The sequence below is a fragment of the Pagrus major genome, chromosome 18, assembly GCF_040436345.1.
Source record: "Pagrus major chromosome 18, Pma_NU_1.0".
In the NCBI taxonomy this organism is placed as follows: Eukaryota; Metazoa; Chordata; class Actinopteri; order Spariformes; family Sparidae; genus Pagrus; species Pagrus major.
Window position 1 is genome coordinate 28,932,798 of NC_133232.1, and position 14,430 is coordinate 28,947,227.

General features: G+C 40.2%; 2 protein-coding genes across 3 annotated transcripts in view; both read left to right on the forward strand.

Moving 5' to 3' along the window:
• mbnl3 (muscleblind-like splicing regulator 3) overlaps positions 1–8,551 on the forward strand; it is a 33,064-nt gene extending 24,513 nt beyond the window's left edge. The window contains exons 7-8 of one of the 2 annotated variants that reach the window (XM_073486665.1): positions 65–159; positions 1,601–1,685. In XM_073486665.1, the coding sequence (XP_073342766.1) occupies positions 65–159; positions 1,601–1,603 (98 nt within the window). In that variant the 3' untranslated portion in view covers positions 1,604–1,685. Of the gene's footprint in view, positions 1–64; positions 160–1,600 lie in introns of both variants that reach the window. The other variant, XM_073486666.1, reaches the window with a different exon arrangement.
• Positions 8,552–9,631: 1,080 nt separating this feature from the next.
• Positions 9,632–13,771, forward strand: rap2c (RAP2C, member of RAS oncogene family). The gene is made up of 3 exons (XM_073487294.1): positions 9,632–10,628; positions 11,664–11,949; positions 12,509–13,771. The coding sequence occupies exons 1-2, from the start codon at positions 10,356–10,358 to the stop codon at positions 11,940–11,942; spliced, it is 552 nt and encodes a 183-aa protein (XP_073343395.1). The 5' UTR covers positions 9,632–10,355; the 3' UTR covers positions 11,943–11,949; positions 12,509–13,771.
• The last annotated feature ends 659 nt before the right edge of the window (positions 13,772–14,430 follow it).

The window sequence follows — 14,430 nt, forward strand, 5'->3', positions numbered from 1 at the left end:
CCCCCTCCTCCTCCCCGCCCACATCCTCGTCCTCTGTCTTTCGTCTGACTCGCCTGAATAAAAGTTCCCATGATGCACGGTGCCACAACCTCCACTGTTTCGTCGGCTTCGACCCCAGTCACCAATGTTCCTTTCGCTGAATCTGCCGCCTCGAATCAGGTTTGCTCTTTCATTTCAGTTCTCTTTTTATTTTAGCTCAGGAGGTTCTGAGTTCATAGTCTTTCTTTCATCAGGTTAAAGAAACACCTGCCTGTAGTGTCACATGTATTATGTTCACATTTCATCTGTCCTCACTTTTCAGTCTGTTGTGTTGTGAGCAAATGAAAACAGCGTTTATTCTGAGAAGAATCTCCGAACAGGGAACTGTTTTCATCTAAATGTTGTAGTCTGCTGTAGAGCCACTGTCTGTCTCTGTCTTCTGTGTAATCTATGGACATAAAGTATGTGCTCTGGCCTCGTTAATACTCCTGCTTTAATTAAAATACTTTCATCTTGTTCCAAGTGAATTCCCCTTCACAAAAAGTCCTCATTTGACTTCTCTTTTGTAGATTGGGACACATTTCATGGCAAAATTCGCCAAATAGCATGAAAAAGATAGGAAAAAATATCTTTGCAATATATATATTTTTTCCAATATCCATCGTGATATTTTTCTATTATTTACACCATATTTCATGTGTTGATGGAGAGTTTTACTGGTCGAAATCTTTTTTTTTTGTACCTGGTAAGGGGAGACCCTACAGGTGAAGGTGAGCAGGGCATAAAAAATGAATGAATAGATATCATGAAACTTCCCCAATTGATTTCTTACATGACGATGATTATTTCTTCTTTTTACAAGTTTTCTGACATCATGTGTTAAAATATTGTTGCTGTCCAGTGAAAAACGCTTATCTCACTTTCTCCAAAATGTCCACTTTTATATCTCTTAATCACTCTATAAATCAGAAAATACTTTCAACAACCACAGAAAATTAATTTTCCATGTTTGTAGGAATAAAATGTTGTATAAATCAGGGCGTGAATGGTATTTCAACAAACCAGTCTTTAAAAACAGACAGTTTTAGATAAGAAATGGTGAACAGGGTACAATTTTAACTAATAGATATCACCATGAAACTTCATCGAGTGATTACTTATATTAAGACAATTTTTTCTTTATACAAGTTTCCTCATATTTATTTTTAAACATGCAAATGATACGATCTAAAAAAAAAAAAATTGCTAAGTCTGTTTATTTTGGATGTTTTCTTTCCACTAGTGTGAAAAAAAACATTGGCCAAAATCTCAATCTCAAAAAAATTGGTCAGTACACAAAAAAAACATATTTTCACCTGCAGTCTCTCCCACTAGAATGAAATTATTGACACATAATTGTGTACAATTTAAGTAGTTAAATGGCAGTTGGCAGCTTTATTCCAACAATGATGATACATCTTCTCATTGCTCCTTGACCACTTGATGTGGTGGTTATTTGAAAAATCATTTTGCACTCTGACTTAATCTCACTGAATCCTCTCCTGCAGGTGACTGATCCAAGATCTTTGTGTCTTTGTGAATTCACTGCTCCTCCTCTCACCCCTCCCTCTCTCTCTTCCAGTAGACCCCTCGGAGCTTCTGACCCCCGATCCAGTGGAGCTCCAGTGCGTTCCCATGGAAACCCATTTCTGTCCCGTCCCCAAACTGCTGGTGGCGGCTCCGGTGGCGCTAAACTCAGTAAGCCTTTCCCGAAACCCCAGTTAAAGTCCCTGAAGCCTGCGCACTACCAGGGCGGTCATCTATCTGAATGCAGCAAACAATGTGCCTCACCTACAGTGCACACTGACTGAGTGGCAACGTGAAACTTGTTATAAGATGTAATGAAAGTTAGAAAAGCTGCGATTGTTCACGCAATACAAGCCTGGACGTATTACTGTTGCTTTAAAGCAGCCATCCTGATGCATACTGACTCGATCAGGCTGAGCAATAGAGCTCCCTCCTTCTTACAGCCATACATGCCCACACCTTAAAAGTGCACCAGAAACACACACACACACACACACACACACACACACACACACACTACTACACACACACACACACACACACACACACACTATTACACACAAACATTTAAGACTAAATGCCCTTTATGGGTTGGAGCCATCACACGAGGCAACCCAACACATTTGACTGTTCCAAAGTCAGAAACTCTAAAAAGCAAATTCTGGAAATTGAGACCATCCGAGCGGCAAACGGACGTGCCGCAGGTCTACAACCATCACGTGTTGTCGAAATGAAAGAGTGTTTCATATCATGTCATGTTTACGTTTCCAGATGGCTACAGATGTTTGTGTTGTACTACGTGTCTACCATCAGTTTGTTCTCATGGTCTCATCTTGCCTGATGACTTGTTGTTGATTTGTTTGTGCCTTTGATTTTTCTGCTCAGCTGCAGAGGAGACTGAGTCCCCCCCCCCCCCCCAAAAAAAAAACTAAACACTTTAACATATTTGCAATTGAAGACGATATCTGTTATTACAAAATACTGTGCATAAAAATCTAGTAATAACACATCGCCAGTTCTTAAATGTTGATTAAGACTTGAATCAGTTTTTGTCCCCTGCTTTCAGTGTCAGTATCGGATACTGACGGCACCGTTTTCATGTAACGCAACAGCCCAAATTCGGATACAATCACTGCGATATAAAAGGAGCCGAGTTGAGAGATTTTTAAGAATGTGGCTCTTAATTTCTTGATTTAAGAAACAAACTGCCTTAAAGCAGGTGAGGTCAAGATTTCTGTATGAGGGCCTGTCTCTGGAAAACTCTACAGGTAATAAACCAGACAGCTCAAATTATTAAAATGGATGAATTTGAGGTTGAGGTGTCTTTAGTCATGATGTCTGATCAGTGATTGTTTCTTAGCTGTCAAGAATCATTTTTCAGTGAGAGAAAAAGGAAGGTTTGTCCTGTTTCCTCCATGAAGCGATATCCAAACATGGTGTAAAAGAATGACAATCGAGAGGCGTAGAGCCCGATTTCCTGTGTCCAACTCACCTGAAATCATAGTAAACACCAAACAATATTCCTGAGGGTCATATCTAAGATTACAGACTTGTATAATTGGCACCTCTCAAACTTTTACACCTGATGTCGGGAGTTATTGCACAAGATTGAAGCTGGATTTGTTGTGCCTAAAGTCTGTGTGTGCCAAGTGGTGGTATATGCAAGGAGCTTCCCCCCATTCAATGCAATACCTGAATAATTCCTCCAAATAAATGTCTCCCGCTCAAATGCAGAGATGTATTTAAAAAAAAAGCCCAGTTTCTTGGTGTAATTGTCTCCTTTCATGCGGCTTTTGGATCGAACAAGTGGCACAGAGATTTTTATGTTTCACGGCTCTTCAGGGAGAAAGCTTAGAACTTGAAAATGTCCTGTCTGCGTTTATAATGTGTCGTCTTTTCTACTGATGTGCCCTTTTTGTCGTCAGACGCAGAATATGGCAAGCCACAGTTGTTACGGTAAAGCCAGGAGACGGAGGAATAAATCACCTGTTTGATGTTTCATGGTGAAAGAAATTACAAACCGGTTGGAGTTTTGGTATCCAGACGCCTGTAGACCTGTGAAATTGAACGTAACAGCTTTGGAAACTGGGCTGAAATCACTTTTATCCAAATTCAAATGTGCCTCTTTCAAGTCTCCTCGAACCACCACTGTCAGTACACTGTAAGAAACAGACCAGTGCTCAAAGATAGATGTGTTATTTGGTACATTATTATTATAACAGTAAATCACCTCTGTACTAGTTTCTTCTCTGAGACAGCTGTGCTGCCTCATCGTTTATGTAAACAGATAAATCAGTGTGTTGTGTGCATACATGAGTGTGTCGACAGAGACAATGAATCACATATTTGGTTAGTTGAAAATGCTGCAGATATTAAGGCATTTCCCACTGAGCATTATTCATTTTAAATAATGTTATTGTGTCGTGAATGTATCTAATGCAAAAATTACTCATGCCCTTCTAAAAGACAGGCATGTTGAAATGTAATGATTCACTATATATAGACTATTTCTGAGGTCACATAGGTACCATGCTGATACTGTGTTAAGACATATTAAAGTATGTGTATTGTTATATAGATTTATATTTAATGTCAATGAGTGGTGTGACTACTTTTAGAAATATCTTTCACTCTCAGAGAAGGTAGAGCAGAATCGTACATTACAGTACCATTTCTTGCTAGTCAGTTTTTGTACCCCTACCTTTGAAAGAACCCAAAGTGCCCAGAATGCACCTATAAACAATGTTATAATCATTGGACAAAATTGAGAAAATCCACTTGTTATGCCTTTTTTTTTTTTTTCATTTTTCACATGATGTGGATTGGCCAGTTCTCCCCCATATTTGCAGTCCTTGTTTCTGTCAGCTGTGTTCAATGGGGGGGGCGTTAGAAGTTAGAAGCACCACCTCCCTGGGTTTGGATGGGTGAACGTTACCATCCGGAGCGCCCCGATCAGCGCGCGTCCTTAACTGCAGCGACCTTAAGCTGACGCTGAATTGACATAAATGTGTCCTCTAAAGGAATAATACGCGTGTTCGCTGTCCTTTCGGAGTTAGATGAGAAGATCGATACTGCACTCCCATTAGTGTTAACCCAGCCAATGAGAAAAGCACGATGGCTGAAAACGGGGAAATGGCAAGCCTTAAATTGTGTAGAAGTGACAAAATACACACAACAGCACATTGTGTGTTTGTTTAATCAGTACCCAGATATAAAAAAAAAAGACTCACGGCGGAGTGTTGCATCATCACTGACAGCCGAGTCATTCAACGCTAATTTCTTTTCTGTAAGACTGGACAGATTTCGAACGCTCAAACAAAATGGCGGATAGTAAACAGAGCTCTGCAGAGATCAACAGCTGTGCACAGTGAGGTTGCCAGGCAACAAGAACCACAGCTACAGACACTCTGCAGAGAGGTTCTGGGTGGAGGGATCAGCCGTCGGGATGTAATGGGGTGTTCACACAGAAACTTAGCCCGATTACTTTACTGTGCATTAGCCGATGGCTAGCAAGGACCGGTACACACCAAGGGCGTCTGTGTGTTTGAATCCAGGTCAGCACACTGACCTCAGCACTCACCAGAGACTCACAGCAAAGTTCAACTACATGCACATTTTTTGCTGACCTGGTGTGAAAATGCAAAAACACCAACTCCCTCTAAAGAAAACAAATAGTTGCAATTTGGTTTTTGTACAAATTAAATAAACAAGATATAATGTGTTAATTAGTGAGCTTTATAAGTGTTGTTAGGCGCTTTTTTGTAAGGTTGTACTATAGCTCAGCTCGGTTTTTCGAGCCCCATACTGATGTCGATATTTATGTTTTTTAAAAAACTTAAAACAATATATCAGCCGATAGACATTTTCTTTCAACATAAACACTAACAAAAAATCTTGTCATGGATCCCCTAGATTTTTTTAGTTTGTTTTTTTTAAAGACTATGAGCAAGATACATACAACAGATATAATATAAGATATTATAAGCCAATTTATCAGTCTCTTTCTACTTTGGATGGATCAAGTGGATGTTTTTCCCGCTTCCAGTCTTAATGTTAAGCTAAGCTAATTGTCTCCTGGTTCCAGCTTAATATTTACCATACAGACATAAAAGTGATATCAATCTTCTCATTTAACCTTCAAGAAGAAAGTGAATATGCATATATTCTTAAGTATTTATTGAAACTACCATATACTTTTTATCTACACAGTGGATTAAACAGTACGGAGCCCCGTTAAATGCCTGTTATTGTACAGCTGTAAAGAAATGTACTTTTTGGTACTTCTTTACCTGTTTTTGAGTGTTTTGAGCAGCAGAATTGTTCCTCTCCTACTCGATGAAATTGATGATCAGAATGTCCAGACAAATGATTTTGTCTAAATCTTACAGCTTTGAAAGAATAGCTTTGTCCAGCCAAGAAGACCCCCCCCTCTCTCTTTAGCCTTCGTCTCCTCTCCCCTTTACATCGTTATGCCTTCACTAATTGCTGTCCAGCTGGAAAAAAAAAACAGAATACTTGATTAATAAATTGTGCCTGTTGAGGGCATTTGAATTTTTAAGTACACTTAGACGTATGTATTGATGCACAAGAGTGTGTTAGTTAGGGGAATTGTGGTGTGCTGCGAGAAAAAAATAGTTTTTACCTCTTTCCCTCTCTCGTTCTCTTGTTACTTCCTTTAGGCCACGTTGTATTTTTCCCATACTGTCATTTATCATCACACTGGAATATGCAAAATGCTCTGATCATTGTGTCCAGTGACCAGATCCTTTAGCATGTGGACAGTTAATTCAGTCCTGAGCATATTTCTGTTGCCCGGGGCACAAAACAAAGGGCCTTATTTCTCGATCACTGTATAAAGATGTGATAGCTGTGTATGAAAGTCACATGTATTAATGGTAAGTTAAACTTTTTTTTATCTGACATTGAAAAAAACACAGCATGGAAATAAAAAAAAAAAACTCATTTATACATAGTTAATAGTTTGTGTAGACCGACAAGAAAAAAGATATAATATGAAAATCATTTGTATACAATGATGGAGTCATTGTTAATGGTAATAGTTGCTGTTGCTGTGGCAACAAAATGACAACATGGCTACCTTTCTATTATCCTAATTGTGATTTTTTTCACATTCATTGAAATAACATACAACACTAACTTATTCAAAAAGGGAATGTCTAATTAGTTTGTCTTGTTATCGCAAAGTGATTAAATATTTTGTATGGAAAACTTAAATCCTTGTAATATCCAAAGGTCCTTAGGGGAGATCAGGTGTTTATTTTGTTTTGTTTATTTGACCTTAATTGTATGTTTTTGTTCTTGTACATGGTGTTTTTGAGAAATAAGAATGGACTTTGGCTTTTAAAGCTAACACCTATCTGTCAGGGAGGTGAAGAGGCTTTTGGACTGATTGAAAGATCTTCATCTTTTTCTGTAAAATTCAACGAGTCGGCAATCCTCACTGTTTACCTCCTGCAGACCGAGCGGTCCTCGCTCAGTGTCCTCTGTATGGCGGCGTGAGCTTTCATTAGTGAGTTCTGTTTCCGTTTTGGCCAAGAGAGCGGTCCAGAAGCCTCTTCCTGCCCAGCTGTGCTGGGTGATGTCGATCCTTGCTGAGGTGTATACGAATGTGTGACGTTCACCTTGTTTGCACTTATGTACATAACTATGTCAAAATACTCAAAATTTATTTTGAATAAATATAGATAAAAGAGTTGATTAAAAATCAAATCAATGTATTGTTAATGATATGAGTATGTCTATCATTTTATTACAGTATAAAAACATTTCTTTGTCCTTTTGTTTGTTTGCTAGAGCCCTGTTCTTTGCCAAGCATGACATTGCCTAGCTGTCAATCATGAATGGTTTGCTTTAAAAAAGCTTTTTTCTGTTCATTTATTTTTGGTTCAATAATATCTCAAACAAGAGAGGTGGATTAGAGGAAAAAATCAGTCTGGAACATGTGTAATAAACCAGTAACCTTGTCCTTAAATGCTCATCATGAATACACAAGTGCAGGTGCAGTCCAGTGATGCACCAAATTAAAGCACAGAGTGGCTCCACCTGCAGGCTGGGAAAAAAAAATCAGACTGGACTAGAGGGACATTGATGTTAGACGTGTTCACAGGGTTTTTAATTCACTTTACTTTTTTGTCATTTTCTGAAATCAGTTGTGCTTTGCCTCCTTGTTGTCATTATCCAAAACAACAATAAATCTGAATTCTCCTCAGGATTTAAGTCAAAATTGCAAACAACCTGGTTTTCCAACTGCTATTCTTGCAGCAGCAGCAACATCCTCCTTACGCAACTCTGTTCCTTCAGATTTGGACACGTGACGCTCTTCAATTGCTATTAAAGCCAGCGATTTTGTTGCCATGGCACTTGTCCTAGTGGTGGATTGACTGAGTCATTCTGGTGAATCGGTTCAAAGCCCTCTGACTCCACATGTGGGGAAAAGTACATGTGGAGTGGACTTAAACACTTCGGGTTTCCAGTCACCAACATGTTTAAGATTGTGATTTTGTTGTGAAATTGATTTTTTTTTTTGTTGCCATTATTTAAAAATGATTCAGTTGTAATTGTGCCTTTATCATGCAAGGTGTAGTTTTCTTTTTTACTTTCTACATTCAAATTGACTTAAAACAACACATGTATCGAGTGTGTGTAAAACGTATCCCTTTATTTAAAATCTTTTGTTGGTGAGTCGTTATTAAATCGGGTTCATTGAATGACTAATTGGTAACCTGTGGAAGATGACGAGGGCCAAAGACTGTTCAGGACTAAGCCATATGAAAAACTCTCTCTGACACTCTAGGACAGACTCGAAAGTGACTGCTGTTTCTTAGTCATCTATTGTTTCACTCTGTTTTCTGCTTGTGGTGCTTGTATGTGCTGCTGTGCTACATGCCAATTTATTTTGCAGTGTATAGCTATTAAGAGTAAGTTACTGTGCCTATGATGAGTTCTGCGATTTCTGTTTGACCTTTAATAAAACTCATAATTGTGATCCTCCTGTGGTGTGTTTTGTTGTTCGTTACTGCACTGATATAAGTATGTAACATGGACCTGCACGGTATAATGAAATATTACATATATAACTGCAGTTCCACTCTGTCAAAGCAAGAGTTTTAATAATTACTTCTGAAAAGGATGTAGGCTAATACCTACAATTTCTAGGACCATGAGACAACCCTAAAATCTGTATGTCATACATTTTGTAGAGTACCTAATAACAGTTTGAAATGTATTTCACTGGCCTTTCTCATTTAAAGTGTCAAGTCTGTTGCATCTATAACCACACCTGCCTGGGATTTCACAGTGTCCTGACATAACCTGGAGTACACTTATACATCACTGTAGCAAAAAAAGTCAAGGGAGGACAGCTGGTGTTAGATTGTCTTAATCCAATTAGAAGGTATGCCCACTAGGACACCTACTCAAGCCCTGAGGGGTAAGTGATTTTTATTTTTTTTCTTTCTGGTGATCTATTTTCTAATTCTCTGATCTAAATTTAAAAAAGAAAAATTGCCAGGATAATCTTTCAAAGTTCCTTAAATTCCCATCTTCTCCTGAAAGAAAAAAGTAAAGTAAAAAAAGCAATAAAGGGACTTACAAAGATTATCCTGGCAAAACTTTTTTCCCCCCACCAGATACTAAGTCATACTCAGAAGAAGAAATAATTTAGATCAGACTTAAAAAAAAATTCTCACTTGCTCTTTAGGGCTTCCGTAGACACCCCTTAAGTTTATTTGTATTCAATTCAAATGGTTGACTCTACAACTGTTATCAGAGTATTATTTGTATTCAGTATTATTTGATTGCATGACCTTTAATCTGAAAACATCTGACTAGTAGGTGGTAAAACACACAGATTAGAAATCAAAATGTTCTTACTTCTTACTTTAGTGGTATTCTGAAGTCCAAATACTGACTACCATGAAATATAATACATTACCCGTGTATATAAATATAAATAAACTTGGTGATAGGAGTCGTGATTTTTTTCTATTATTTAGGGCTAGAAGATGCTTTTATTCTGAAACCAGGCTGGCCGGAAGTCGTGTTGTCCTAACCGGAAGTGGGGCTGTTAGCTTCAGGAAATCAGTCTGTGGAGAAAAGCTTTCCTTTCTGTGATCAAGGCTCCCGAGCAGAGTCAAACACACACCGGAGCAGCAGCAAACCACAGCCAATGGACCCTCGGATTATAATATTTAAGCTGCGGTTTATCCATCGATAGCACGCCGGGGTGCCGAAGCGCTGGGCCGGGCCGGAACCAGAACCAGGCCCGGACGGACGGACACAGCCAGCGCTGCGTTTTGCGACACCGGCGGGGCTGCCTGCCTGTGTGTGTGTGTGTGAGTGTGAGTGTGTGTGGGAATTGGCATGCCGTCTGTAGGGGAAGTGTAATGTGTATCACCCTGTCTTGCTGTCTGTAGCTCGGCAGCAGGTTCGCCGATGAGAGCCCGGTTCTTGTGCTCCACGGATCGGATGTAAAGGCTCGAGGCGCGAGCATGGGACAGCGTGAATTTAGCCAGAAGCGAGCTAGCTCTGCGGCTAGCTAACGCCAGAGTTAACGTCCACGGACAGCAACTTTTACTCGCTAGCTAGCGAGGAAACAGAGGGAAAAACCGAGTATGAGCGCCACACCCGGGTGTATGTGAACGAAGGAGAGTTATTTTACATCGCCTTACGTTTTGTCAGTTCGCTCGCTAGCTCTTTAAAAAAAAAAAGGCCTGATAAATGTTTCTGGAGCGAGTATAGCAGTGTAGCTAAGTCGTTAGCTGCTACGTTAGCCTGCCTCGACCGCCCCGATGAAAGAATACAAAGTGGTCGTGCTGGGCAGCGGCGGCGTCGGCAAGTCCGCGCTGACCGTCCAGTTTGTCACCGGCACCTTCATCGAGAAATACGACCCGACCATCGAGGACTTCTACCGAAAGGAGATCGAGGTGGACTCGTCGCCCTCCGTGCTGGAGATCCTCGACACGGCGGGGACGGAGCAGTTCGCCTCCATGAGAGACCTGTACATCAAGAACGGACAGGGCTTCATCCTGGTCTACAGCCTGGTCAACCAGCAGTCTTTCCAGGTACCTGGTGTGCAGGACACCTTAGCTCACACGCAGGTGGACGCTGATCATAGCTGGGTAGTAAATCAGGGCATTTAGGGTGTGATTCATGCTGTGCTACCCATGTAATGAGTGCTGCTAATGGCTGAGCCCTGCACCGTCAGATCGTCACTTTAAAGACTGTAATCAGTTTGGTCAAAGATGTAAATATTTGATTTAGGGGTGTTCATTTAAAGCCAGTGGCGCTGTGGTAGCAATCTGTAGTCATTTGTGGTACCTGTTGTGTTGCAATACAGTAATTGCGTAGACTCTGCAGTGTATTTGTAACTTTAGTGACAAATAATGCCTGAAAATTATTCTGAAAAGGAGGAATCAGTGCTTAATTTATTCACTGCACAATGAAGTGATTTTAAGGGACATTATAGAGAGCATGACAGACATTTAAACATTGTACAAGGAAGCTCATGGAGACTTTTTAAACAAACATACATAATGTAAAACATCTATAAACTGGCTAAGCTGTCAGCGGGCAGGAAAAAGAGGTCGCATCTTTGCCTCGTAGTAACCAAAACGTTTCAATCTGGCCAAACTGTATTTTAACAAAAAACTCAAAGCAATGAAATGCCACTTAAAAACAAGAAAAAATACCATGATTAACATGTTTGATTAAGACAGCGATGCTTGTGTAATGATGAAGTTAAACAAGGGAAGGTATCATGATATGATGTGTCCTAAATTACATACTATCTACTGGTTTGTTCACTATATGTAATATTTTCTAAATCTCAATGATTGCAGTTTTTGCAGTACAAAATACTTGAGTGTTTTCTACTGACAGGAAATGATGCAATACCAAAAATCCAAGTGCAACTTTGGAGCATCGTCGGCAGTTAACTTTACCCAGAGAAAGAAACATAACATTTATTTGTTGATTTAAATCTTCCAGTATGAATGAACTACATGTTAAAAATCTGTTTAAGAAAAAGTTTGAAGCATGGATGGAAGTGCAAAGCAACCACATTGGCCTCTCATATCCTCTCCGTCTTCATCTTTTAGGACATCAGACCAATGCGAGACCAAATAGTGCGAGTGAAGCGCTTCGAGAAGGTGCCGTTGATCCTGGTCGGGAACAAGGTCGACCTGGAGTCTGAGCGTGAGGTCGCTGGGTCAGATGGTCGTGCTCTGGCTCAAGAGTGGGGCTGCCCTTTTATTGAAACTTCTGCCAAGAGCAAGACTATGGTGGACGAGCTGTTCGCAGAGATCGTCCGACAGATGAATTATTCCACGCTGCCGGAGAAGCAGGAGCAGTGCTGCACGGCCTGTGTGGTACAGTGAGGAAGAGGTACAAGCACATCCATTCCTATCTTCCACTGCATGCTTGCATTCATACTCGAGCTGTGCCAAAGAGCTCACAAACACAGCACTGTTGGCCGCTCACTTATTTTACAAAATGTGATAAAATGTCCCTGCAGTGGCTGTGTAGAAACGGTTCACAAGCTGAGGAGAAATGTGACACATGGATGACTGTGTGGCGTTTTCAGTGCAGTGTAAGGGAGAGGAGAGGTTCGGTTGGAAGTGAGAACGACGAGTGGGTGGTGCCGCTCCGCGCAAACCGTTGGTTTAGCTTGTTATCATAAGATCGCAGAAAGTATGTGGCATGAAGAACTGAGCAGCTCGGGGCCGAGAGGGAAAAGACCCTGAAGAGTAGGGACTAATGAAGCAGACAGCCCTGTGAGCCGAGCCGTACAAAGAGGAAAATGTGACATCCTGAAAAAGAAATTATGTTCCAAAACAGGAAGTTCACTTAGATCCAGTGACAGATGTTGCCTGTTAACCACTGCCCACACAGAGAAAGCCAGTTCTCAGCCATTTAAACCTGTTTGTTTTCTCTCTCTGTGCAGATACATCATCTGTCTGGATCACCACGAGGATTTTGATGAAACATGAACTTGGACAACCTGACTTTTGAGCCTAAAGACAAAAACTTGCCGCTTAAAGCCGGTTAAGTTTCTGTTCAATGTGGTTTCTGACTGTCTATCACAGAGCATCTGACAGGAAAGACGTCGGTCCTATTTTTGATATCATAACTGTTTAAAGACGTTTCTGCTGCAACCTTAACGGCCTTTGCGATGACCCAGAATGGAGTCAGACAGACAGACTTTTAATGAGCGAGAACGGCCATCTGTGAATTTCAGTCTTTTTTTCCCCCTTTTAGTCTAAAGTATCCTTGAAATAATAAGCAGGAGTGTTTGTGAGGTTGCAGCTTCTTTTTAAAGCTGCTTTAATCTCTATTATATACTTTATTATTACTTGTATTATGTCTCAAGTTTGGAATTTGACAAAGTATTTCATAGTATTGAAACATTTTGACTTTTAAGCATGCATACTTCGACCAGTTTGCTGCTGCCCAGGTATACTGCTCGCTTTATTTTGAAAATCTCGTCTAAAATAGTAACGTTAACAGGCAGAGACTGCAGCAAGTCTGACCTACAGTAGATTTTTTTTTTTAAGCTTCTGGAAACATAGACAGGATGTTCGACTTTGTGGATTAACCCTGTAACATTTCCATCAGTCCACTCTGCCGCCCTGCGGTTCGAGCATTTACCTTTTCACCATCGCAGTAGCCTGAAGCAGCTAAACTCATCTGAAAACACGCATGCTCGAAATTGAAAATGTTCCACTAAATCAACTTGAAGTGATAAGGAAGAGCCATTTTACTGTTTTTAGCCTGAATTCTGTCAGAGTCTCTGCAAGGCATGAATCTCGTGGACGCAGGTCTTCCATTTTCAGTTTTCTCGAGGAGTCTCTGTGGGAAGATGATTTTGGAACGACCAAAGGAAGCTCACAGTGCATATTTGTGTTTGACTACATGACGTGTGTTGCTTTAAATTCAGGAGACGCTGATTTTCTTGTCATCAAGTAACTCCCGCTGCAATGTGGTTTGATAAAAGTTCTGGCACAGTTAATCAGATTTAACTTTTTTCTTTTTCTTATAGTAACATATTTATTAAAATCTAATGACATGGGTAGCCAGTTTTAAACTCTTAATTTTATACTAGTTTTCGCTTTTTGTGACTTTTCAGGATACATGGTACATTGTTCTTTGGGGTTTTTGTTATTTTGAAGCTGAGGATTTAACAGAGCCTTAAATAATTTCTGTTGCACCCTGGTCTCATGTCTCTTATTTTTTATTCTGGAAGATAAACAGTTGTCATCGTTTGGTAATAAACATGCTGGCCTTTCTGCTTTTGTCATGAGGAAAAGCTTTACAGTTTTATCTTGGATTGATACACAATCAGTTCTGCGTGACTAATGCGTTTTCCTCCTGCTGACCGATCATTCCTGCCTGGTAACAAAATGTTACGGGTTGAATTTTTCCCACTGGTCATGTTCACTCACCGTCTCACCTCACTGCCTCCAGTTTGGGAGCCATTCTTCCATAGAAAGGGACTTTGGAAGTCATTCTGTAATGAAAGTAGCCTCGTCTACTTGGCCATGCTACTATGAAAGATATAAACCTTGTGTTAAAGTGGCTATAATCAATATTTTTATAATATAAACATCATATGAATGTGACAATATAAAGGGGCCATTCGTAGTGATGAACCTACAGAGAATTATCGCCTTAATCTGCGGTTCACCTCAGCTTTATAGTGAGTTCCAGCTCATTTTAGCTGTCCAACACCAACACAGCGATATCAGACTGCATTTTGGTTTCATATCATCTTTTGTGACCACCACAGGCAGCTGTTTTTTCAGTGGAAAATACCCTCTAAAACCCGCTTTACACTACCTCCGCACCACCCAACGACAGACGAGCACA

Coding starts and splice junctions, on each gene's coding strand:
- rap2c (XM_073487294.1), top strand. CDS start 10,356: ATGAAAGAATACAAAGTGGTCGTGCTGGGCAGCGGCGGCGTCGGCAAG. Junction 10,629..11,663: donor TCAACCAGCAGTCTTTCCAG/GTACCTGGTGTG, acceptor TTCATCTTTTAG/GACATCAGACCAATGCGAGA.